Genomic DNA, 25,371 nt, shown 5'->3' with positions numbered 1-25,371 from the left:
ATGGCTGAGCGCTACGACTGCACAGAGTGTAAGGAGTCCCTGTATGGACAAAAGTACGTCCTGAGGGAGGAAAAACCGTACTGCGTCAAGTGCTATGAGGTGCTTTTCTGCCACAACTGTGAAGTGTGCCAGAAGCTAATTAGCTGCACCAGCAAGGTGACGCTTTTAATCTGCATTTGTCTTTCCATTTTTCCACACCCATACTCCCTTCACCTGAAACCAAAGCAGGTTTTCAATGCACCAAGAACGTGTTGCATGTCAACCTACATAAAATGGTTTGAAATGCTATTCCAGGGTTTTGATTGCAACAAGACACTGTAAAGGATGTGGTGAAAGCTGTTCATGTGGCTGTAGACAGTATTTCTCGCTTTACAGTATCTCAAATGAAAACAAAATGATGATTTGAAACCTACAGAACCTATAGAGGAAGCTGAATCTGCAGCTCAACTCGAATGGTTTCAGCTGCAGCAGGAAGCTGCTTCCAGAGAAAAAGACCGTTTAACCAGATATTTACCTCAGAAGTGGTGGTGGAGACCAAAAAAAAAGCTAAAATAGACTAAATGTTGGACTTAGATTCATCAGATAGGAGCAAATGTGGCTCTAAATCAACTTAACAGCTTGTTTTTGATGCCCACACCAGAACTTAACCTCTCACTTGCATGTTTCTACTACCTGAACCAGGATCTGTCGTACAAGGACCGCCACTGGCACGGCGAATGTTTCCTCTGCACCAAATGCAGCCGCTCTCTGGTCGATCGGCCCTTTGCCACAAAGGATGACGTGCTGATGTGCACCGAATGTTACAGCAACGAGTTCTCCGCTAAGTGCCATGCATGCCTCAAGACCATTATGCCAGGTGAAGGAGCCTGAGTGATGTCATGACATTCATGAGCTTAGGTCTGTGTTGTTGTTAGGTTGTTGCAGTGATAACAGTTAATGTGAGAAGTGACTCTGTGGTGAGTTATCACCATATGTTAAATTAAAAAATAACATTTATCAGCATGAGAACTCCTTCCTTTCTTCCTTCCATTTCCTTCCTCCCTCCTACTCTTTTGTCTCTGCCTCCTCCACCCACCAGGCTCTAAAAAGATGGAGCATAAGGGCAATAGTTGGCATGAGAATTGTTTCACCTGCAACCGTTGCCAGCAGCCCATCGGCACCAGGAGCTTTGTGCAGAAGGACGGCAACAACTACTGCCTGTCCTGCTATGAGAAGCAGTTTGCTCTGCAGTGTGTCCACTGCAAGAAGGTAAAACAGCATAATATGATTCATATTCACTTGTTCCACCATTTTTATGTTTTGCAGTTGTCTCCACCTGCTTCTAATTTGTGTTTCTGCCTTTAAATGAAATCACAAATTCTCTACAAATGCAACTGGTTCTGTTTCTGTTTGATGTTTGTGAGGTTGTGGAAGGAGCGAATCCACCATCCTCCACATAATAACAAGATCCACATTCTGTTTGAGGGGCTGTTAGAGGCCGAGTTAACCTTTTAACCTTCATTTCTGTCTCAGATTCCCCCTGTGTGAATAAGATAAGTAGTGTGATGTTTATGCTGATGGATAAAAGATCAAACTGCATTTTTACACTTGAATATTCTGCACATCCTGTTCATCATTTTAAACTCTTCTCCCTGTGGTGGAGCCAAGTTTGCAATCACTGAACATCAGGGACTCTGACTGGAATTTAAAGACTCTTTTCTGTGCTCACTGGGTCTGAAGGTTTGTGCCTGGACGCGCACTTATGAAGAGATATGCAGCGAAGGATGGAATAAGCCTTGCATGTATATATGTGTATGACAGCTATGGCAGGAAACAGATGGTCGAGCAGGCAGGAATCTGAGACGTCTTTTTGTGCTAAAAGCTGGCAGGAGAGACAGCAGTCATCTGGCTCGCCTGTGACAAAGTCAGCAATGAATAATTATCATGGAAGCATGCACAGTGTTCACTATATTAGAGATGCAACATTTATCACAGAAATCTAGTTAGTAACTCTTTTTATAATCAGTTAATAAATTAAGTGAGTTTTCAAGCTTAAATACCAAACGTTTGATGGTTCAGTTTGCAAATTTGACACTTTTCCTCGTCCTACACTGAATTTCTCTGCAACTCTGCAAAGTTGTGACAAACAGTTTAATTTATTTTCAGTATTTTATAGACAAAAAAACAAAAAAATGATCAATGCAACATTGACCACAGCTACGTCCGTGTGTTTCAGCCCATCACCACTGGAGGAGTGAACTACCGGGACCAGCCCTGGCATAAAGAGTGCTTCGTTTGCATTGGGTGCAAGCAGCAGCTGGCCGGCCAGCGCTTCACCTCCCGTGACGACTTTGCCTACTGCCTCGACTGCTTCTGCAACCTCTTTGCCAAGAAATGTGCTTACTGCACCACTCCAATCAGTGGTAAAGGTTAACCTGGACTTGTGACAGGAACTCTGCTTTTGAAAGTTACTAAACAGCACTAATAAATAATTTCTAAATGTGCGTTCCTCAAGCCAACATAACCCTGATAACATCATCAGGAATGTTTTTAAAGCACCTTATTGCCAGAGATGTAGATATAGGTCAAGTGGTGCTAAAGAAATCCCATAAAAAGTGAAATGATGATGATGATATCATGTACTCATGATATAGACCCTCATTGGTAAAAGAAATCTAGTTAAAATGTGGGTCAAATGTTAGTAGATAGTTACTGTAAGGTACAAACCTAATGCAGCACAAGGTCTGAAGTGACTGAATGACACCTACTGACATGGACTGAACCTGTCTCAGATCATATGTTTTCCTCTGTGTGTTATTATCACATTAGACACATCATGCTCATTTCGTTACCTCCCTGCTGCTGATCACTCACGGTTCCTCTTTGTTGCTCCTGTCTCAGGTCTCGGTGGAAGTAAGTACATCTCATTTGAGCAGCGCCAGTGGCACAACGACTGCTTCAACTGCAAGAAGTGCTGTGTGTCTCTGGTCGGCCGAGGCTTCCTGACATGCAAAGATGACATCCTCTGCCCCGACTGTGGCAAAGACTTCTGAGCGGTCTGAGTGAGGAGGGAACACTGGCACTATTCTCCTAACCCAATGATTGTTGCATTATTTGTGTCAGATTTTTGTTTCCCACACATTAACAGCTATGGTGCTTTCTGCATATTCTGCATATGCTGATGATACTGTTCTTAAATAAGTAGAGGCCTTTGTTTCAGTTCTTTTTCCTGTTATACTGGTGATTTTCATTCATGCTTTCATGTCAAAAATCCTTAAAATAATTCCAGAATAAAAGCCTGTGTGTGGCATCCCAATAACCAGTTTTATTAGGTATTTATAGGACATATTAAGAGCATGTAAAGTCGTTTTAATCAGCGTCACTCTAATGGCACTTAATCTTAACATTGTTAATATAATACTGCTAACACTACCTACTCTAAAAAAAATAAATTCAGTTTAATAAAATCTAAACCTGTTAAACTCAATAAAGACTTTTTGATGTGAGAGATGTACCAGTGGTTCATTACGCTTTTTATAGAAACAACTGTCTTTATTGTTGAATTCAGTTTTAATTCAGTTCAGTTCAGTTTGTAAAATGAGTTGAGGAGAAAAAAAAATACAATTTGTCTAAAAACAAAGAAAATGAGAATATTATATTTCTCCTGGTTTTAAACTGTTACACACACAGAGGAAGATAATGACATTATCTAATAAGAAACCATGAAGCTAAAACCCAAAGTGCTCCATTAAAGTTAATGCCATCTTGTCAAAATACTGTTACATTACATAACTACATTGTTAGTGAAGTCATGCAATAAGGATATAAACTGGGAAATGCACTAAAGCTGCTGAAGATGGTGAGGTAAAGATCATTTTTCACAGTTTTATACAGAACCTCATTTAAACTAATAATCAAAATGATGATATGCTTACTGCAATTAAGAGCTCAAATTAAAATACTCAAATTGTACCCTACAGTCTGTCAGTTATTAGAATAATAATTTTAGCTCTAACTATATCTAGTGTTTGGTATCATATTTAATAAGCTCAAACACCTTGGGGTAAAAAGTGCAATTTGGTCTTTTGAAATGTAGACAAGTAAAAGTTAATAAGTCCGGAGAATAGAAATACTCGGGTAAAGTAGAAATACCTCAAATATGTTGAAGGGGACTTTTGGATTTTGTCTTCTGAACGGGTCCAAAGATCGTCTCTAAAGCTGCTAAGGCGTCAATATACTAAAGAGGTCTCACTCTGTTTGAATTCAATATCTGTTCGCAAGAACTGCACACACTTCAAATTTGAGTGAAGCGTTGTCTGAAATATACGATCTTTGACAAACCGGAAGTCTGCAGCAGGTGCCACAGGAAGTTCGTTCGCGGTCCGCCCCTGGAGCTAACGGCATTTAATTGCAACAACCCAGTCAGTAATTACAACAAAAGATTATTAACAGGTAATGTAACACAGTTTTCTAGTTATATGGGAGTGATTTCCGTCAGCGGTTTCCCTACAAATTATAGTTCCAGCGCGATGTAAGGGTACCTTTGGAAAGCTACTGCGGCAACTAGCTCGGCGGCTAGCTAAATTAGCTTTGGCTTTGTTAGCCGATTTGCTTTGTAAAACTATGACATCGAAGATACTAGAAAAGGATGCAGATTATTTTTCAGTCGTGGGCTTGTGTGACTGTATATACGGACACTAGTTGTATAGTCACAGTGTAATTCTACACAATGCACTCTGCAAATTGCACTCACTTTTCAATTAGAAGTGTGCAGAAATTAGCTAATGCCCCTTGTTTAAAGGTGGGTATCTGAGGCTACTGCATAAAATACTTCTTATTCCGTGACATGAGACCCATTTTATTTCCCCTAACTTCTGTTACGGTGATGGAGGGTTGAAAGGGAGCAGATGGCCGCTCTGGCTCTGAAAGGGAGACTCGAGGCGAAACCCCTTTAGAAAAATGGGTAATGTAAGACACTTAAGCTGGTGGTGCCGTCTACATTTATTCTACAACGTGAACTGGCAAATATTATCTAAATATTTTGGTTTATTATATATTTCAGCACACGTAATTAGCAGTAAGCAGTAAAATTATCAAATATCTCCGATTGTTTCATGGTATTATGAAAGAAAAAGGGTTAAGGGAAAAAGTGACATTCTAGGAAAGTTATTTGTTTATTTGCATTTAATGTAATGTGAAAATCGAGTTGGTATGGATTTGTGTTTGTATGGTATAGGATATGATAGCATCAAATGTAAGTGCACTTTAGAAGTCTGCACATACAGCATTTCTGGTATTCTGTTTAATCATCAGACTGTTTTGTGTCTGCAGCAAAATGAGTGCCGCTGTGCCCAACCATCGAAGGACCAAGCCTGGAGGTAAAGCTTTAGTGTTACTGCAATTAATGTTTTTATGAATTTCTACATTTTTGGCTCCATCTCCTGTAAATCCCTCTAATATGCATAATGGCCACAAGTCACAGCAATAAAATAAGAAAGCATAGCTTAAATTGCACGTGTTAGGTGAGACCAAACATGCGGTGCTCTGTGACTTGGTATGTAGGGTATCTGCCAAGGGACCATTACTTTGATTACAGATGGAGCCACATAACAAAGCAAGTGGACTCAATGTTCAGTTCATTGCAGGCATTAAACTTGGAGCTGTGACCAGTGGCGTGACTGGACCGACCTCCCAGATCCCCGGTCTGTCCCAGAGTGCTAATGAAAGCACTCCAGTGGAGAGGACCAGCGGACGGCGAGTCGGGATATTTGAGACTGACTCGGATTACGTCAAGCTGGCAAAGCAGGGCGGGCACAAAGGTAAATGTTACTTGTGTTATTTCAATGTTATTTCATTTGTACTCATAGTATTGTTTAGCATAGAGTGGACTGAAATGCTTAATGACACCAGTTACTACAACAAATTTCTCATTTTGCTATAACAAATATGTCTTTTTTTGCAGAAAGGGACATGTTGCATCTCTTGTCTAGAGAATTCGCAACAGTAGAAGTCATGACATTAAAAAAAAAAAAAAGAAACTGGCAACTTATTTGTTTGATGTTGATACATGTGCGTCTTTGAAATGCAAATCTGGAACACGTGACCTACAGGTCCTCAACATGAATTGTTGCATCACTACAAACGCAAATGTTTTTCATGCATTTTGGGAAAACAGAACCTTTTTTTTGTATAACAAAACAGTAATAGTGCTGACTTTACTTACCAAGGGGAAGAAGTCACTTTTGAGTTCCTATGAAATTTTAAAGGTTTTATCCTAATTAGCATTTTTAATGTGGGTAGTACCAGCTGTTTGCTAAAATATCTTGTTGGTAAGGAAGTGAGGAGCGATGCAGGCAGCAGTTTGATACACATGATGTCTAAGAATGAAATATTATCACAAATATGTTTGTCCATTGAGAGACACAGTGCCCAAGTCGCTTTGTCTTATATAGGGAAACAAAAGGCCAAACTCCATCCTCCAAACTCCAAAGCCCTCAGTTAATACTATTTGTTTTACTTGTAACAAATTTAGCACATTAAGAAAAGTTTATTTTAATGGGTTAAGACTTGATTCTTATCCTGTGGTGCTTTTGGATTTATGTTCATTTAAAAAAAATCAGCTTTTGTGGATTTAGACAAGATAAGACTTTTTAACTGAGTAATAAAGTAACAAAGTTAAACAGGGAAGTAATTAAAGAATAAAACAATACCCAGTAATATAATAGTAGAAATTAGAAAACATAAAATCAGTAGATATGTTGTAGAAGGAGGTAATGGGATGTTTGATATGTGGGAATGAAATGGATGAATGAACATTGCAGAGAAGAGCCAGTTGTTGAAAATGGAAATAGTTGTATCTTTACTAAAAAGTCCACATTATCTTTCAATGATTTTTTAATGCGTATTTGGCTGCACAGGTTTGCTGCTCAAAATACAGATTTCACACTTATTCTTTAGCTGTTAAGTGTTTAATCTGTGAGCAGAACGCTGTTTATAATGCTGAGAGTGTTTAATTATGAATATTGTGACCACCCCCCACCTCTGCAGGGCTGTTGAGTCATGATGGTGTTGATGACGACGACAAACCAAAGCAACCCTACACTGCCACCAACTGGTTTTCAGGTGATGAGTCCAAGAGGTAAGAACGGTGATGAGATAAATGTAGCATGATGGCGATACGTCTTTGCATGCTGAGATGATGAGGGTTTGCGTGTTTAGTGCATGTTTTACTGCACAAACAACTTTTCAACTTGCTGTCTCTGGTAAAAATGAAGCATTTCAGCATTTTATCTGGATTTATTTTTATTTTTATGATAAAATAAAATAGCTACTAGTAAACTAGCAAAACACATGGACCCCATCCTAAATTTCCCAGAAAGTGATTCGTGGTGAGCAGTATTTTTACCGTGGTTTTGTGCTTACAGTGGAAGCAAGGCAACGTCTCCTGAAAGCCAGGGGAAGCAGGGCAGGCAGCCTCTGGCTGCACCGTTTGGCACTGATAACGGTTCGTCCTGGGAAAGAGAAACTGATAGATTTTCCCATGGTAAAGATAAGGTGAATGGACCGAACTAGTCACCCCCAACATTAACGCCATTCCAACGTCGTCCATCTTTTGTTTTTGTATATTTTACCATCACATTTCCTTTTTTCTACCTGATTTTGCTCCATCAAATTTACATTTTGGTTAGAGTTGGTGTGGGTTTAAATTTTTTTTTTTTGTCGACAATTGGCTGTGTTAAATGTTTCAGGTAAGTACAAATTATGCTTAAAAAGTGCAGGTCATAAAATCTATGTTTCTCTTTTATATTTAGATCATCGATAGAGAAATTCAATAAGAAAAATGCTTCTACCTCAGGACTCTCTACAGAAATAGTCCAATTAAAGTGACATGACTTTATTGCCAGCAAATCTGCAGTATTTTATATGTATGTTAAGGAGTGAATGTTCTTAACAGGACAAATTGTTTTGTTTCCTGTAGCTCTTTGAGCTTTTATTTGTGTTGGATTTGTTTCTTTAATCATCTTCCTTTGCATGACTTATTTCATATTTCATTATTTCCACTGTTTCCACAGTTCTTGATAGTTTATTACTTAGTGTATTTTCATGAATCAGTGCCACTTTTTCATCCTGCAGATGTCTCCTGATGAAGCTGCCGGTCAGTTGGAGGGTCTGTCTTTAACCAACAAATACAAGAGAACGTACGTTTTGATAATTTGGTTGCCAAATATTTAATATAACCATTTAAATGTAGATTTACTTTTTCCTCATTTTGTCTTCTACACAAATGAACTCTTAAATGTATCACTGAAGCTTTATTATTATTACTGTGTGTTGTTTAATTTAATGTGAACTAATTCAATAAAGGGTTTTATGAGACATTTGAACCTCAGCTGAATTTACAGTGTGAGTGAAGACATCTAATGACAGTGCTGTGTTCTGGTCTTGCGTCAGGTCTTATGATAAGAAAGCTCCTCCGGTCAGCATGTCCAAGCTGCTGAGTCATGGATATGTGGAGGAGAAGAAGAAGTCTCCTAATGATGACGATACCTCAAGTATGAAATAAGCTTCTTTTCTGATTTATGTACTCAAAACTGTATGGAATATACTATAATCTTTATTTTTATTACATTTTCATCTGCACATTTGGTGCAGACAGCTTCTAGGTTTCATTAGTTAAGTACGAAGCAAAGTGGAAAACCTTTCTCTGTCCTGTTGCTGCCTCAGGGTCTTTATTGAGGTTCAGTGTCATCTGTTATAACACCTGACTGACTAATCTGGAATATTCTTTAATATCTCAGTGATCATTGTCCCCTTGTGCACATGGTCTATTAATCTAAGGAGAACTTTGCTGGGGAAATATGGACATTAGGACAAAGATATGAAAATGATTCAAGATTCAAAAAAATGTTCTTGCATAAGGACCATAGTTTGGAGGTTCTTCAGTGTAATAATTGAAATGGAACTTCATTATGTGATTTGTCAGTCATGTATTATCTGACGATGTTGATGCTAAAAGTAACAGAGCTCCTATTTACAGAGGAAACTGTCTGAATTAAAGAAAAGAAGGACGATGACTATTGAACAAGTTGTCCTTATATGATAATCTAAACAAATTGTTTGCTTCAGCTTCAGACGTCTTTGTTTTTCAGGTGTGACCTCAGAACAAACCAGCACCATCGCAATGGAGGACGTGGACGACCTGGAGTAGTTCACACAGGTTCTCACCTCAGGGGAAACGGGGTCGTCCTAACACTGGTTCATGGTGTCACGAATCCACGAACACGCCACTCCGCCCCTCTCGAATTCACTCACATTTATTGTACATCCACTGACTGTTAGGTTTTGTACTCATGTTTATGCAAAAGGTACTGTCCTCTCTATTTATTTGCTTTAATTTGTAAAGAGTCTTCACATGGGTTTTGATGCTTAGATGTGTCGGTGCTTTTTCCGTGTTGCCGTTCCTCGATTTGAAAGACGAGTTGTGTGCAGGGCAGGAAACTAACATTTGGGTTCTGTTACTTTACCAGCTAGTTAGATTCCTTTAGAACTCAAAACGAGAGACAGCCTCGTGCTAAATGTTCAATTCTCCTGCATTTGGCTGGCGGCTGGTGTTAGTTTCCCTCCCTGGTTGTATGAAGATCGAGTTAGTGACTTCTGTGTGTGCTTATGAATTGTGATTCCAGTGACGTGAAATGTTTGTTTTGATCAAGGGCTCCTGCTCTGTAAAGGGATGTTAGAGGTTTGTGTGTTTTGCAAACTACAAGGTGCTGTGAATGAAAACATCTCATCACTGCTAATTAATTAGGAAGCCCATTGGTAAACCAGTGAGTGCCAAGTGTTTGATGCCGGTCCAAATATTCGAGAAGCTTGCTAAGATTAGTATTTCAGTATTCTGCATCCTTTCATTGTTATGTTACTGCATTCTCCTTCAGCTGAGTAACTCACGCAACAACAGATAAAACATTCTGGGAAATTTTAGGGAAGAGGCCGACGGACGAGCTGAAAGTCAATTCCAGTCTATTTCCCTCTGAAGATTAAGGCAGACAAGTTTCTGAAAAGTGAGTTCTGAATATGCCAACCAAGCAGTTTTTCCCCTGCTCATGCAGTGTTTTGACTTCGTAGACATCAGTAGGAGAAGCTAGTATTAGTTCAGTCGCACCAAACCCTGCATCTCATGACGTGCGTTTATCTGCAGAAGCTGATGAGCGTTTGTTCTCTTCACATGAGAGAACTGATCACTGCTGCAGTATTTTTGCTCATAAACACTTGACCGCTTCAATCTGGAAGCACTGATATTTACAGATGTGCTTTTTGGCGTGAGGTGAAGGTTCCCCCTCTCTCTTCTGCCTTATTTTGAGTTTTTCTCCCACTATCCATCGCAGATGTTCCCAAACTCAAATCCACCAAAAGCTCTGACGTTTGATTGATTTGATTGATGTTTAAAGTCATTTAACAAGTTAGAAGTTCTTTAGCTGTAACTGTGAACCTGAATGTGACAAATCCTAATCCAGCTGAGACATTTATTGGTGAATAAATGCTTTTTAAATTTAAAGACACGACTGACGTGTTTGGGTGGAACAGCAAGATTTAAGCTCCACATTCGTCCCCCGTATCTCAAAATGATGCAGCAGTAATAGACTTTTTCATTTGAAGAGAATTTACTGCAAAACGTACGAGAGATGTGTCGTGTTCAACATAAGTTTTTTTTTTTCTTCTCATAAACACAGTATATTTAAGAAATGATGAATAATTTATGTGTATGTGGTTTTTAAGTGTTGCTCCAAAACTAGACGCTTCACTGTGTTTAGTGACACAGTACGAGGAATGGCGAATGTATCACCTTTGATATTGTTTGCTTGAAGAACAGGTTTATTTTTATGAACTGTTTACTATTCAGGTGCAGTAATTACAGTAAAAAACAGTGTTGTCAAGTTCTTCCTCCGCTCTGTGCGAGTCGGTGGTTACATCAGTTTACAAACCAGTAGTGGAAACCTTGAGTTGCTTCAGTTCCTCCCTGACGTGCATGTTCTCATCTCCCTGTTTTTTTTTTGTTTTTTGTTTTTTAATCTGCTAACGGTTTTGGCTCATTTTAAATGCAAATGTTCCAGAGGAAACTTGGAAAGGCAGCTTTTAAACTGAAGATCCCTCAAGCGTTTGTAGTGATGCAACTTCACCGGACACAACTCGGTGTAGGACTGCTTATGTCGATGACGCACACACTCTCTAAATCATCATTTAAATAAATGGGCATGTGCATGTACACGTGTACTGTTTGGTTTTTTATAAACCTAAATGTTAAAATGTAAAAATCCACAATGAACAATGAAATGCATAAATAACAGTAGGTTGGTAATTGTTTGGTCCATTGTTTTTTATTTTATGAATAACTTCAATGATTAATTCCTGTTTTTAGACTATAACTGACTATTGGTTCAGCTTAAGATGATGTTAAACATACGACTGATTGAATGATGAGAATAATTATTCTAAACTATTTCTGATGCACTTGTTATTGTGTATAGAAAATGAAACTCAGTGTTTAGCAAACTAAGGCTAAGTTTAAAGACCTTTGATAAAATGTAGACTATGTTTTAATGCTCATAAAGATCATCCTGTACTATTTTTATCTGTCATAATTTCTAACATAAAACAAAAACACATCTTGGCAGAAACGAGCCTCCGTACGGTTCAACTCCCACAGTTTGTTCTTAATTAACTTTTACAGTTCTATTTTCATTGAAGTCCCACTACGACCACTCAGCTCTGCATCAGTGCATGTAGTCTACAGGAGGACACGCACGCACACGCACGCACGCACAGTGCGCGCTGCAGGCTGCATCTTCCCTCTGAAGCAGCCTGTTTGCAGGAACCGCCGCGCTGCTGCAGCTCGGCTCCTGCAGCTGCAGCCTCAGCGCATGTGTCGTCGGTTCATCGATTCTTGTATCGGAAAATAATCCATAGCCGCATGGTGACGTCACGCCGTTGATCGGCGATAGTGGCTGGGCGGGTTGGTGGGTGCCGTGCGGACGCCAGGAGGAGATGGGTGCACCGAAAACCCACAGTGGATAAAAAGAGACAGAGGAAAATCCACAGTACTGTACGAGCAGCGTGTGGACGTGCACGGGGTTTGTTTGGTTTGTCTGTGGCGTCGGAGCGTGGGAAATGTAGGAGCTGTCACGGCCGCCGGCAGGAGGAGGATGGATGCGTAACAGGGACGGATCCAGCCAGCTGTGGCCTGCTTCTAACAGCAACATCTGGCCGGTGAGTCTCACTGGCAGCCGCAGCCGCTTGCCAGGCGGGATGGAGGGATGGAGGGAGGGATGGAGGGAGGCAGGGCACGGTAACCAGGAGGGAGACTCGGTCTGAGGGCAGCCGCGCTCTCCGGTCCCCGGTCCCCGGTCCACTGAGTCAGTGTGACCTCGTCCTTGGCTGACGGATGGTGGTTGAGTGATTGGGGTTTGACAGACAGGCTCCCTGTAGCATATAATGTAAGCTCATCACGAAGAAGCTCGGGCTCTTCTGAGTGGGGGGAGAAATCCTGAACGTGGTGAGACGTTCAATGCTTTCTGTGCAGCGTGCATGCACACCTGCAAATGCAATGCATGATCCTTAATGTAAAACTAGTGCAACTGTTTTTAAGATGCATCAGTGGAGGATAGAAATTAAAGTGTCTACAAGGGGAAACACTATAACCTGATCAATGAGGCTCATGAAGAATCCCTGTAGAAGTCGAAGCTGTCGGTGCTTGAAAACCATCATTTACACTTTAAACCTCTGTGAGGGTTTAGCAGGAATATTACAGTGATATCGTACGGTAGCTGGAAATGCACTGTGAGTCTCTGAATGGATGTTAGAGGTGTTTAAAAACCACAATAGCACTGAGATTAAATCCCTGCAGGATTATTAGGTAGGGTGAAGCAGCTAAAACACAATATGGCCCCTGTGAAGTCCCACTTTGACACACTCAGAGGTCCCCAGGGGACGTGACCGTGATTTTCTGTTCATTGTGTCCCCTACTTGTCCACATCCTGACCGGCTTGTAGACCTTCTGCAGGGTCAGAGAGGACGCCTCAGCAGCCAGCCGGCTCTGGACTATAACTGTGAAGTGGAGGCGATGGAGGAGGAGGGAGAAGTGCCCATGGCGGTCAGAGAGGGGCCAAGCGGTCACGGCCTCCCGCTGGACGCCAGAACCACCACTACAACCACCACCACCAACCTCTTGGCCTCCGTTAAAGAGCAGGTACGAAGTGTGGAGATGCAGTCACACCCTGATTTTTCCACCTCTCGTCAGCTACTCACCTATTCCTGTTCTACTGCCTCTGTGGTTGCACACACACCTTCCTCCTTTTTTTTCTCTGGGCCTCGTATCTAATGTTCTTTGGATGACTGATGTGATTATAACCCATGTCGTGTCCTCTGCACACTGGACTGGAACCATCTAGAACCTCACTTTATACAAACATGTCCAGATTTGTCTTATTTAAGAAGTTGAACAGGTTTAGAAAGATTTAACTGGGTGGGACAGATTCAAGAGATTAATATTAATGAAGCTATTATTTGTATCCCAAAATCTCCATTAGCTGATTATAACACAGTAAACACATGGACACAGACATGTAAACGAGACCCCGACGTTACAATGACTGTAATGATCATTTTATATCGCTCCACTCTCATTTTGTGCCTCTCTTTGTTGTTGTTTTATTTCTCTTTATAGTCATTTTTGGTGTCTTTGTGCTGTGGTGTGTCATTTTGTGGTCATTGTCCTCTCGTTGGGGACTTTTGAACAAGAGATATTGTCCCTTAATGCACAGTATCAGTCCTGGGGCCCGTTAGGCCTGGTACCATTTTCAGAAAACATTCAATTAACACATCTGTTGATAAAAACATGAATTATATATACATAAGAATATGACTTTAATTAAAATCCATAATAATTTGACCACTGTATGTCAATATGTTTGCTTGTTTATCACAGGTTTCAGCTACACTTATCGTCTTCGTGGTTGTGACAGTCAGGCACAGCTCTGCTGATAGTTAACTAAAGAGACTAAAGTCACAAACGCTGACACATTAAATGTTAGTCAGGGTTGACATTAGTGTTCCTCCTAAATGTTTTGCGTTGACACCTAATGAAAAACATCAAATCTGTGCTAATGCTGGAAAAAATGACCAAGACAGTTGCATCATGCCTCCCTCATCCGCTGTTATTTTTATGCTTCTTTCTACTCCATCAATATTGGTGTCTGTCTGTTCGCCTGCTCTTAATTATGCCTGGACAGTGGCCATGTTCTCAACTTAGTCCCCTGGTGTGTGATTAGTGTGCCTGATTCACGCTGCTATTAATGTGCCGGAAGACTTTTGATGTCCAAGAAAAGACATCACACTTTTAATCTCCAGATTCTTTGGCGCTAACAGATAAATATGTGGGCAGCAGATTGCTCTTAAGTGTCGACTGATGTCAAGTTAAGGAAAAGACTTTGGTCTCTCTTGGTGTTGCTTTAGTTTTCTTTGGAATCAGTACAAGTAGCTTTGTTCCCCTCAAAAGCTCTGTTTACCACATGCACCGTGTTTCAGTGCATGAGTTGCAAACATTTGTTACTGTTTTATTTGTATAGTAGCTGTTTATGATTTACTGCAACAGAAATCCATGTTGTGATTGTTGTGGGCAATATTGCAATTTGCAAAAAAGTCCAAGAGCTCAAATGACAAACCTGCACAGTGGGAAGTCACATGACCTCTCACATGACCACGCTCAGCTGATTAAACTGATTAGACTGACTGATTCATAGTGCACGTACAGTACCTGTCTAAACAAACAGAAAGCATGAATTGTCCTTTAGACACCTCATCTTATCAGAGGCACAACACACAAAACACTAACAGGGGCCATTTATTGTAATGAACACACGTTGTATGTAAGTGTGAGGGCGTCTGTGAGGACTCTCAGTCCTCCAGGTCGTGGTTCAGTGGCAACTGAAGCTGCTTTAAGTTCTTGTTCTTGATGAGAGTTTCACTTCTCGTCAAGCTTCAGTTGTGACTAAATGCCTCCGAGTAGCAGGTTTATAAAGTCGGTGTGGTCGTTAAGTCTACAGTGGTTACCTGTGGGATGTTGTTCCATCAGGCGTCATGTGTGTCTTGAGGATCACTTGAACCAAAGTATGAACGACTGCAAACTGTGAAAAACTGCATTGTAAGGCTCTGATGGAGTCTTTCCACCTTGACATGTAATGTCAGTGACTGTGGACATTGCAGTCTTATAAGGATTAACGCTGGTCTTTCAGGTGCAGGTGAGCTGCAGCTCCTGCTTGTCCTGAGAATCTGGCTATCCTACGTTGTGTCACGTATTTTTGAAGCTGTGGTTTTAGACATGAGCGCCTCTCTGCATGCCATATTGCCAGTTAGAGCAACATATCAGAATATGAGTTGTTTTGTAAGGAAACAGCAAATGATCTGATTTGTCATTTATGATGACTCAGAGAAAGACGTCAGCCGGGCACCCACAATGTCTCCGCTCGAGAGAAAAAACTTCAGAGGATCATATGGTACGTATTGATAACAGGCAAGAAATTGGTGATTAACAACTAACACAAGTGCAAAAAACACCCGGCGACATTAAGCATTATTGCTAAACGTGGCAGTTGCCAGAGAGCAAATATTTTATCATGTAGCTCGTCTCAGACTGTTGAACAGGCTGCAACCAGAAAATATAATCAAGTAGCTTTACCTTTTCTGTGTTGGAATCCAGGCAGCAGCGTTGCTGAAGCGTCAAATCTACCGCCTGCAGTTCCTCCACAGAAATGTCAAATTAGACGTGCTAAATGGAGCACATCAGTTATTGCCTTCCATTGTGTTCAGGCCCTGACGCTTTTCCACTTTGCTCTCATTTAGCCCATTAAAAGTAGGATGATAGACGTGAGCAGGGAAATACCAGAGCTGGAGATGTGGCAGCTTGGAAACCTAAAACCTACAGAGTCAGTGCAGTTTCATTGTATTTCTTATTTAGCAAAACATGGTGAGATTGATTCAATGTTGAGACAACAGCCTGCAGCGAAGTTGCTTCAAAATGAAAGATGAGACGTCCGTAGCTGCTGTTGGTGAGGTTCTGGTAAAATCAAGACTGAAGTCTGTCCCTGATGTCAGATCTGAGCGGTGCAGAGCTGTCATAATATCTGTTTCACCATGTCAGACTGTTAGAAGACGCTGGCCTTGTTTGGATCGACATTGAAAGTGACCTCCAAACGCACATCAACAGTCTTGCTCAGTAGCTTTTGGCTGTCAGTGATCCCCCAGTCCAAAAAATGTTCTAAGTGCAGAGCAGCTAAAACAAACAGCATGTGTCAGGTAAATGATGGACGTTAAAGGAATAGTTTGACATTTTGGGAAATATGTTTGTTAGATGAGAAAATCAATAAAACTATAACATCTGTCTGTTCAATGTATGAGTACAGCCACTGTCCGGTCAGCTAAGCTCAGCACAAAGTAGATGCAGGTAGATTGTTCTATTAAACACAAGATATAGCATGTCAGTTACCTTTTCTGTCGTTGGTTGGTGAATGTTGTTGGCTTTGGACTGATACAGACTAGCTGTTAACCTAACCAGCTGTATATTCAACACACTAACCCTAGAGTCAGAAAGCATCAACATGTTTCCACGATGTCCAACTATTTCTTTGTTTGTTTGAATAATGAGTTGAGGAAACAACAACCTAGTCTGAAAACTGTGACTAGGACTTAGCACAAACATGAAATGAAGAAACCAGAAGGTGTTTTTGCGCTGGGCTGTAAACTGGAAAACAAAGCAACTGTATCTGTCATTATTCACAAAGATAGGGGATCTTGTCTGCAAAATGTCGTCAGATATTTATCTGGGGTCTTATTTCGTTCCCTGTGGCCGACAGTAGCAGACTGTTGATGTGTGCAGGGCTGCTCCCAGGTGTAAAATCAAAGCCCCACTGTATGAATGTGGCGCACGGAGCTGCTGAAAAACAACTTGCATGCTCAGCAGAACCCTCCCAGGATGAGGGGGGGTGGGGGGGGGCACAATAAAACAACAACTGGACCACGTCAGCGTTCTCCATGCTTAGATTGATTTCTATGATCAGAGCCAGAAAAGCCACACGCATGTCTAAAGCAAGCAGCTGATCTTGATGTGGATGATTTACTGACCTGTGTGGATGCACGGTTTGCTTTATATGAGCTGCAGGGTCACGGTCTGAATCTGTGGGTTAAACCAGCTCTGTCAATCCACTTATGTCCCCACACAGCACTGTCTGGTCCCTGATGGTATCTGAGACACCAAACTGTTGCTGTTTGACATCTGCCTGGATTCAAATGCATGCTCTCTGTCATATTTTTGGAAAAGCACAGCTTATTGTTTTAGGCTGATTTGTTGCATGTCTTGTTATAGTCGGTGTGGTGGACGAGGAAACTTACCTCTGATACAGTTTCAGATCTCATTAGTCTCTGATGTTAGTTGCATTTCCAGGAGCTTTTTACTCTCTTAGTGATCTGACTTTGCCTCTACCTGCCTCATCTACTGTACTTAGTGACTTCCACCATCTTCCAGAATGACTCCTGACAGCGCTCAGAGAACAAGCACAACTTGTTGCTTTTCATCAACTGTGGGCGTTTAAAGTGTTTTAATCCATCTGTGGGTCACGTGTAGGCAGAGAGAGCAAGAGAGATGGCAAACAAAAGCAGGATGCACGGCATTCTGGTCTGTCGAGGCTGCAGTGGCAGTGGATCCTCTGATGATGTCTCCCTCAGTGATTGTTAAAAGCTGATGGAAAATGGCGCCTTTAGAAAGAACTAGAAGACGTTTGCAATTAATGCTGTAATTGCTGTGTGAGAAACGGCTCAATATGTCACAGACAGGTCATGAGAAATGATTCAGTGAGCTGCAAAAGAGGCCTGAAAACCTTAAGCTGCCTTTTTAACAAGGGTGAATTCTCGCTTTAGGATGGCGAGTTTCAACACAAGCAGCGATGCAGCTCCTGCAGCAGCAGAACTAGGCCGAACATTTCACGGGTATCACAGATGCAGACTGGATAAACCAAAGTGCCGGGCTATGATTGGACACAGGGAGAAGCAATGAGACGCAGAGGTCTGTGGTTGGTGTCACTCAGTAAGAGAAAGAAAAACACTTGTGACAGCGCACAATAAGCTGTGGCGAATTGGCCGGTAGCCCCCAGCTGGTGCTAGACATCGCCCGGCACGGCTTTGCATCGGACTGGCAGGGCAAGGCATGTTCCCAGACATCGTGAGGTGACGGGCACAGGGCACCGACGTGGCTGTGTTTGTCCCTTGAGGCGTGCCGTAACGAGGCTGAAACAAGGAGAGCTGTGTGTTCCTGTGCTGTCTCTGTGCTGCTCTGAAGTGATGTAAGGAGATGCAGGACGACAGAGTCAGCTGTGACACTGTGGCAGAATGCAGCACGCTGGTGTGCAACACTCTGTGTCCTTTAAGGTAGTGCATGTGTCAGGAATGCATCTGACGCTGTTACTTTAGGCGACGTCTTTTTGTTTCCATATGACTTGAACATTATCTTTTCAGGTTTCTTCTTTGTATATTTCTCTCTCTCAGTGTTTTGTCTGATTAGTTTTTTACAGACTCCAATGTTTGGTCCCACTCGTAAAATCTTTATTTTATTGTCGCTCTATTTCTTACTTTTATCATTTGATTAACACATTAATTGACCAGCTGTGTCAACATGTACCACAGCCATCGCAGTTTAAGATCTCCAGAACCTACTGTTAGTTTCCTGCTGACTCACCAGATTTCCTGTGTGACTCACCTTTTAAAGCAACCTGAAGCTAATAACTTGCTTCAAGGTGCCTGTATGAAGGTAAAGATCCTAAAACATTTCATTACAAAACACTGGTAAAATGTCAAAACTATTTAAAAACCAAATCATCGTGCGTTGCTTCTGAATGTCTGAACTGAGAATAACAGTCCTTTTCTGCAGTTGCACAATTAATTCAACATTTTGCAATAGTTCAGAGCAGTTTCCTTGGAGCTATATCAACCCTATACGCGTACAAACATCTCCCCAATTAACTCTGAATAACTGCTGCAGAAAAATCAACACTTATTAACGCTGCAAAATTAGCAATGTGTACCCAGTTTCCCTGTGGGAATCATTAAAGTTTCATGGAGTCTGAGCTGAAGTGATAACGTATAGACTGTTCCTATATGTGTCTGCCATAGTTCTGCACACACCACATGATATTTTAGAAGAGTTTGTTGGAGTGAGTGAATTTTGTTTTCAGAAACAGACACGTGACTTTTGAAATCAGGCCAGCTACTCCCGTCCCATGCAGAGTTATTCTATAGACTGAGACACACAAGCAAATAACCAACATGATGGCACCATTAACTAAATCACTGCACATCTTCTGACTAAAGAGACTGTAAAGGCTCTGTGTGTCACATGGTCCGAGTTGACCCAAATACACAACAGCTTTTATCAAGAGACATAAACCGATTTATTTAAGTGTCTGTTGTAGTTTTTAGGATTATTATTTGAAGGACTTTCATCCTACTGTGCTAGTGAGACATTAACATCTGTTCTACCATATAAAATAATACGATATATAAAAGTACTGTAAAAAAACACATTGAACAGCGACTGTAACTCAACTGTAATCATATTATGATCATATTAGATTCTGGTGCAGCATATTTTTAAAAATGTATCAATGGAAAACAAACCAGGAGGACTTTGTTGGAATGAGTGTCGTACAAGATCAAGACTGTTCATCGTGCCAAGGTCACAACTGGATGTTGTTCTGTGAAATTTAAAGGATGTTTGACTGGAATATTGTGTCAGAAGAAACTATCCATTTACATTAACTGTCAATAAATTCTGATTACAAACCAAAGAGTTTTTCAGATATGACAACCTTTCTGATCTGGATCTCTAAAAGTCCAGAATCAGTGTAAGACCAGATGTGGTCGACCAGATGTGGTGACTCAGGTTCACTGTCCAATATAGTACGTTCAAGGTCTCACTAGCTAGTTGAGCTAGCCCCATGGCTAGCTTTACTATACATTATTAAACAGGTTTATGAATGATATGAGGTGATATCATATTGATAGTAATTTTAACCCCCAAGTCATTCAAATATTTACTCATATACAAATTGCATCAATCCCTAATTAGCATATTGTGGAACTCTTCACTGTCAAACTTCACATTCCGTGTTCCGTTCACCAAACTGGTTAAAAGGACTCGGTCCAAACTACCCGTACTGATTCTGTGTTCACTCGTACGTGGACGTTGTCGCATTTGAAACTTTATTCTCGTCATGGACAAAGAGCCTCCAGTGAAGATGAAGACCCTCTGTCCTCCGGCCCCTCGCATGAATCAAGGTAAGTGAGAAATCTGCATGTAGTCAAGTTAATAAACACCGGAAAGAATTTCAGGATGTATTTTTATTTCTGACCTGACAAACTGTCTTGATCTTTACTCGGTGTAACAAAGACTGGGAGCAGTATGAAGTTAGTTATGAAATAAATCAGCTTGAATAACCAGTCAACCTGAGAGGTGACAGACCGGCTTCTCCCTGCATCAGGAGTCTTTATTCTAACGTTAAGCTAGTCTTCTCATCTCAGTCTCACACTGAAAGTCAATGTGTGAACTAAAGTGTTGGCAGAAAATCACAAAATACTTCTAGAGCACACTGAATGACAGCCTCTTTTGTCTTTGGAGGACATTAGTGCATGTGACCTTCAACAAGCTCATGATCCTCTGTAGGGAGAAGCAGTGACCCTTTGGAGGGATGCAGTAAATATGTGGAGGATGTGTTCAAGAGAAGTGGTAAAAGGAAGTCTGATCCCGAGGGAGAAGGACCCAGCAGGAAGACGAGGAGACGCACAGACCTGAAGGACACAAAGAAGGAGACACGTGTGTCAGTTGATGCTCTGAGAGGTCAGCAGGAAGTGATCAATGTAGAAATCAATACACATATGATTAGTGTTCTTGTGTCATGAAGTAAAACAATATGTGTGTTCAGCTCAATTTCAGGCGAAATACAAGGAAGACAAGATGCTTGGCAAAGGAGGGTGTGGATCTGTGTTTGCTGGATGCCGTCAAACAGATAATTTACCAGTAAGTGTTACACACATATTATCACACACACACACACACCTTGTGCTGAAAGTGCTAATCACAGTTGCGTTTGTGTCTCGCAGGTAGCTATCAAACACATCCCCAAAGAAAAGGTATTCTGCAGACAGGTGGTAAGTGAACGACACCAGTTACTGTTGAAATCTGTTGAATTTATCACTTCACTTCCTGAATGTAAAAACAAAAGAGCTGATTTTTCAGGACCAGAACGGGAGGCGCCTCTCTGTGGAGGTGGCTGTTATGTTGAAACTCAAAACTGGAGGATCTGGATCAGTGGGGACGTCAGCACCTATATCCCTATTAGACTGGTACGACCTGGGCCACGAGCTGATCCTGGTGCTGGAGAGACCTGTGCCCTGCATTGACCTCTTGACGTACATAGAGGCCAACGGAGGCTCACTACAAGAAGAGCAGGCCAAGGTAAACTGCTTCTTATTGATGGGTTTGGACCTTTTCCACTGATCTAGTCGACTCAGAGTCACAGCCGCCCCAGTAAAATATCCACCCACCACCCGAGTCCCTCATCTCTGTTGTTTTCCTGCTCCCAGATCATTTTGAAACAGCTGGTTGAAGCAGCAGTCGAGCTTCAGCACAACTGCATCTTCCACCGTGACATCAAGATTGAAAACATCCTGATTGAGACGGGCTCAGACGTCCCCAGAGTTCGTCTCATTGACTTTGGGCTGAGCTGTTTCTTCAAGAAAGGATCCTTGTACCGTGTTTTCTATGGTTAGATCTCTGTCTTCTTCTTCACTCGTTTACCGATATGTGACTTCTCCTCATGCTCAGCACCTCATTATATTTGTCTTCTAGGCACCTCTGCTCACGTTCCTCCGGAGTGGTACAGTCGTTATGCGTACAGGGCCGGTCCCACCACAGTGTGGCAGCTGGGGGTGGTTCTGTTTGAAACACTCCACAGCAGAGCTCCGTTTGAAACGTCCATGTTCCTTAGAAAGAAACTGAAAATCAGCAGTAACTTGTCCAAAAGTAGGAGAAGCACCAACACCACCCGTCATTTTATTTCACATGTGAAGGATCTGTAGTCGACACCTTCATCCTTCTGATCCGTCTTTTTCTACAGATTGCCAAAGTTTCTTGAACATGTGTTTGACCAGAGTCCCAGAGCGGCGCCCCACTCTGGAGGAGCTCCAGCACCACCCGTGGCTCAGATAAACCACACAGACACTTTAAATCCACACCTCCTGCCATACATACACGTGTCATACAGTAACTTCTGCTTCTCTCTGTCTTTGACAGGAAGAACTGATGATCGTCATTTAACTGGACTCATTTACACAAACATCTGCATCATCTCCACCTGTGGTTCCTGCACCACCCCAGCTGTCCGTGGAGAGGGGATCTCTCTTTGAATTGCCTCTCCCGAGGTTTCTTCCCATTGTCCTTTCTAGCTCCAGGACTTTGGGGAGTTTTTCCTCGTCTTCATAGAGAGCTTGTGCTGGGTTAGGAGCTGCTGTGCAAACCAATTATTCAACACACAAAACCAAACCAGTCAAAATAAACATGTGTTCAGCAAACTTAGAATCATCTGACTGCATTTTGAGTCTAATGGTTTTAATCCACCTCTGGTGTTTTGTCTCCATTATAGGTGAAAGCCACAGATTCAAATTAAGTGAATATGAATCAGGAATAAATTAAAGTATAACAAGCGTACTGTTGTTTTTGTATTAATAAAAGTGTAATCTATCTTCCCTTTCTATTTATAATAATACAACCACATGCCCCATGTGCACATTAAATGTAATTTAAAACACTATAATGCCATTCACTATAATAGCAACAAACAATAAGAAGTTTTCACTATAAGAATACAAACTGTTTTCTTACTGAATATATTAATAACATGTTTAATTAAAACAAAAAATATTATTTTGTCGTTATTTCCAATTACGTGTGCTTACTACGTTAGAAGATAGAAGCAGCCGTGACTGCAGGAAACGGTTCGATGTTTCTGCTCGTAATTTTCAATACTACAGATATTACACTAGTGACAACCACTGTTTATATGTTTGGAAAGATTTTACATAATTTAAATTTGTTTAATTTTGCATTGCGTGTTCCGGCTGTCACCAAGAAATGTCTAGTACAATATACAAGTCTGCAAACATCATTAACATTAATAAATCATAAATAATTCCACTTCACTGCGTTTATACATAATGAATACACATTCGTGTTCAGTAGAAATAAACAGCATGTACTGTGTAAACACACGGCCGGCGAGTCCTGTGCTGTTAACATTTTATCAGCACAGGATTTATCAGTATTAATTCACACTTTACTTTTATTTAGCATCTGACATTGAAAACAAAAAAATGTACTGCGTAATAAACAGAAGGGATTCTACACATCATGTGTACTTGTTAACTTTGGGTTAACAATTGTTTATAAAGCATTTATTAAGTGCATGCGTCCTAAGTTTAGCTTCTTATAGCAACTGGAATAAAACTACAGGCTTTAAAACAACAACAATATGCAGAATAACCTGTGTTTACTGCTGATCAATCAATCAAACTTTATTTATAACCTTTTATAGCACCTTTCATACAGGTAAAAGCCATTTAAAGTGCTTTACAGCTGATTGAGTAGTGAAGAACAAAACACACCAAATCAGGACAATAAAGCACAGAACAATGAGGCTGATACACGTGGTACACTTCGAGACAAAGCACCTCATCTGATCTTTTTCTGTGAGCTGTGTGTTTTCCAGGCCGGGACGTTTTATATTTAGACGTTATCTGCAGACAGCTAATTCACCCGTGATGACGCCAGCTGTGGTTCCTAGAAGATTTATGAAGCAGCTGGGAAGCCTTCGTGTTATGTAAGAGAATACAAATGAGGGAGTGCCAAATCTACCAGCCAGCCAGCCGCAGACGGAAAACATCTGCTCTACTTTGACACCCTTGAGCAAGGCACTGGACCCCTACCAGCTCTTTGGGTTTTTGATACCGTAAATAGGGAATAATTTAGCATTGTATAATTTGGGTTGTCAAAATTGCAAAAGTAAACGCTGATGGCTGAATTTCAGGGATATTTTTAAGCTATATCATGTTGTTTGTTTGCATGATCGTACTTTAGAAACGTAAAGACCATTAGAATTAATCAAAATTAGCTTTTTAGAAGATACACGAGAATGAACATCAAGATAAAATGGTTAGAAAACATACATTAATGTTCAGGCACCGGTTTACGAGAAAGACTGTGTGCTCGTCTAAAAATAGAGAAATATGTAGGATATAAGATACAGTATGTCCATGATGATGGTGAAAAGCTAAGTCGCCACTGAAAGCAACTATGTGGACACATTATTAACTTATTGGTTAAATATGTAATTGGAGGATCAATAATTAAAGTTAGCTGGAGCCTAACTACAGACTTGACTTGAATGTTTGTGAGTGATCGTCAGGCCTCTTCCTACTACTGTAAGGACCTGGTCCCAGTCGTGTAAAAACAACATTAATTCAGCTCTTATGAAGAAGAAGAACACCTTGGACCTGTACAGAGATTAATCCGGATATAAGATGTGTCATACTTTCTAATATGCACCTTAGTACATCGTGGCCTTGAAATCCACATTTTGTCATTCTCTGCTCGTTCCTCTGTGCTTTATACTCAAATTGCTAAAATGTGTTTAATCACATTATTTCTACTGAGGGCAATTTTAAGGTCCTGCTCACATTTTTAGCATTTTAGATCCTGAATCCACTTTAACAAGTGCTGCTGTCTCTAAGTGAGCTCACAGTCAGTGAGAAATCAGTCAAGTCATGCAGAAAGAATACGAAATGGGTTTTACATTTAATTCTAACTGGCATCAAATAGGTCTTAAAAAGGAGGCTTAAATTGCCATGTCATGGTGGATGTCGGGGTATAATCACTGCCGTAAATGTCTTTCGCAGGAGCTGCAGTTTGAGCGGCTGACTCGGGAGCTGGAGGAAGAGCGGCAGATTGTGGCGAGCCAGCTGGAGAGGTGTGTGCTGGAAGCAGAGTCACCGGCAGGAGACAGTAGCAGGTAGATCTGACAGCCTGTTCCCACACTCCTGGGTTTCATGCACACACATTTAATGCATTGAATACGCACAGGTTTTTACTAGAAAGGGTTAAAAAGTTGTGCATTGGACAGAAGTAAAAGTGATATTTAGCATTTTATGAACTTTAAGGATTTCAATGTCAAAAATACAAAAGCAAATGTGCAAGGAACAGATTAATTATAGTGTTTGTGCTCTTACATAAGCTGCTGTGGTGTA

The 25,371-nt window shown here is 41.0% G+C and overlaps 4 protein-coding genes across 8 annotated transcripts in view; all 4 read left to right on the top strand.

The window, feature by feature from the left end:
• Positions 1 to 3,032, top strand: LOC113164075 (four and a half LIM domains protein 2-like). The gene is made up of 5 exons (XM_026363191.1): positions 1 to 156; positions 682 to 856; positions 1,079 to 1,248; positions 2,216 to 2,402; positions 2,881 to 3,032. The coding sequence occupies exons 1-5, from the start codon at positions 1 to 3 to the stop codon at positions 3,030 to 3,032; spliced, it is 840 nt and encodes a 279-aa protein (XP_026218976.1).
• Positions 3,033 to 4,331: 1,299 nt separating this feature from the next.
• On the top strand, positions 4,332 to 11,239 carry c2h7orf57 (chromosome 2 C7orf57 homolog). The gene is made up of 8 exons (XM_026363963.1): positions 4,332 to 4,431; positions 5,311 to 5,357; positions 5,625 to 5,798; positions 7,027 to 7,117; positions 7,404 to 7,533; positions 8,113 to 8,177; positions 8,431 to 8,531; positions 9,129 to 11,239. Exons 2-8 carry the CDS (start codon positions 5,315 to 5,317, stop codon positions 9,185 to 9,187), a joined length of 663 nt encoding a protein of 220 aa, XP_026219748.1. The 5' UTR covers positions 4,332 to 4,431; positions 5,311 to 5,314; the 3' UTR covers positions 9,188 to 11,239.
• Positions 11,240 to 12,031: 792 nt separating this feature from the next.
• The window catches only part of LOC113162830 (plakophilin-4-like), a 34,988-nt gene continuing 21,648 nt past the window's right edge, over positions 12,032 to 25,371 (top strand). For 4 of the 5 annotated variants that reach the window (XM_026361055.1, XM_026361054.1, XM_026361053.1 and 1 more), the window contains exons 1-3: positions 12,032 to 12,240; positions 13,035 to 13,219; positions 25,024 to 25,136. In XM_026361055.1, coding sequence (XP_026216840.1) covers positions 13,094 to 13,219; positions 25,024 to 25,136 — 239 coding nt within the window. In that variant the 5' untranslated portion in view covers positions 12,032 to 12,240; positions 13,035 to 13,093. Of the gene's footprint in view, positions 12,241 to 13,022; positions 13,220 to 25,023; positions 25,137 to 25,371 lie in introns of all 5 variants that reach the window. The other variant, XM_026361052.1, reaches the window with a different exon arrangement.
• On the top strand, positions 20,292 to 22,282 carry LOC113162831 (serine/threonine-protein kinase pim-1-like). Its single transcript, XM_026361057.1, has 8 exons — positions 20,292 to 20,352; positions 20,738 to 20,911; positions 20,997 to 21,091; positions 21,175 to 21,222; positions 21,311 to 21,529; positions 21,658 to 21,838; positions 21,923 to 22,096; positions 22,191 to 22,282. Exons 1-8 carry the CDS (start codon positions 20,313 to 20,315, stop codon positions 22,280 to 22,282), a joined length of 1,023 nt encoding a protein of 340 aa, XP_026216842.1. The 5' UTR covers positions 20,292 to 20,312.

The sequence above is a fragment of the Anabas testudineus genome, chromosome 2, assembly GCF_900324465.2.
Source record: "Anabas testudineus chromosome 2, fAnaTes1.2, whole genome shotgun sequence".
In the NCBI taxonomy this organism is placed as follows: domain Eukaryota; kingdom Metazoa; phylum Chordata; class Actinopteri; order Anabantiformes; family Anabantidae; genus Anabas; species Anabas testudineus.
This window is presented reverse-complemented; position numbering and strand designations above follow the sequence as displayed.

Coding starts and splice junctions, on each gene's coding strand:
- c2h7orf57 (XM_026363963.1), top strand. CDS start 5,315: ATGAGTGCCGCTGTGCCCAACCATCGAAGGACCAAGCCTGGAG. Junction 5,358..5,624: donor TCGAAGGACCAAGCCTGGAG/GTAAAGCTTTAG, acceptor AGTTCATTGCAG/GCATTAAACTTGGAGCTGTG. Junction 5,799..7,026: donor AAAGCAGGGCGGGCACAAAG/GTAAATGTTACT, acceptor CCACCTCTGCAG/GGCTGTTGAGTCATGATGGT.
- LOC113162831 (XM_026361057.1), top strand. CDS start 20,313: ATGAAGACCCTCTGTCCTCCGGCCCCTCGCATGAATCAAG. Junction 20,912..20,996: donor GTCAGTTGATGCTCTGAGAG/GTCAGCAGGAAG, acceptor ATGTGTGTTCAG/CTCAATTTCAGGCGAAATAC. Junction 21,530..21,657: donor TACAAGAAGAGCAGGCCAAG/GTAAACTGCTTC, acceptor TCCTGCTCCCAG/ATCATTTTGAAACAGCTGGT.
- LOC113164075 (XM_026363191.1), top strand. CDS start 1: ATGGCTGAGCGCTACGACTGCACAGAGTGTAAGGAGTCCCTGTATGGA. Junction 157..681: donor TAATTAGCTGCACCAGCAAG/GTGACGCTTTTA, acceptor TACCTGAACCAG/GATCTGTCGTACAAGGACCG. Junction 1,249..2,215: donor AGTGTGTCCACTGCAAGAAG/GTAAAACAGCAT, acceptor CGTGTGTTTCAG/CCCATCACCACTGGAGGAGT.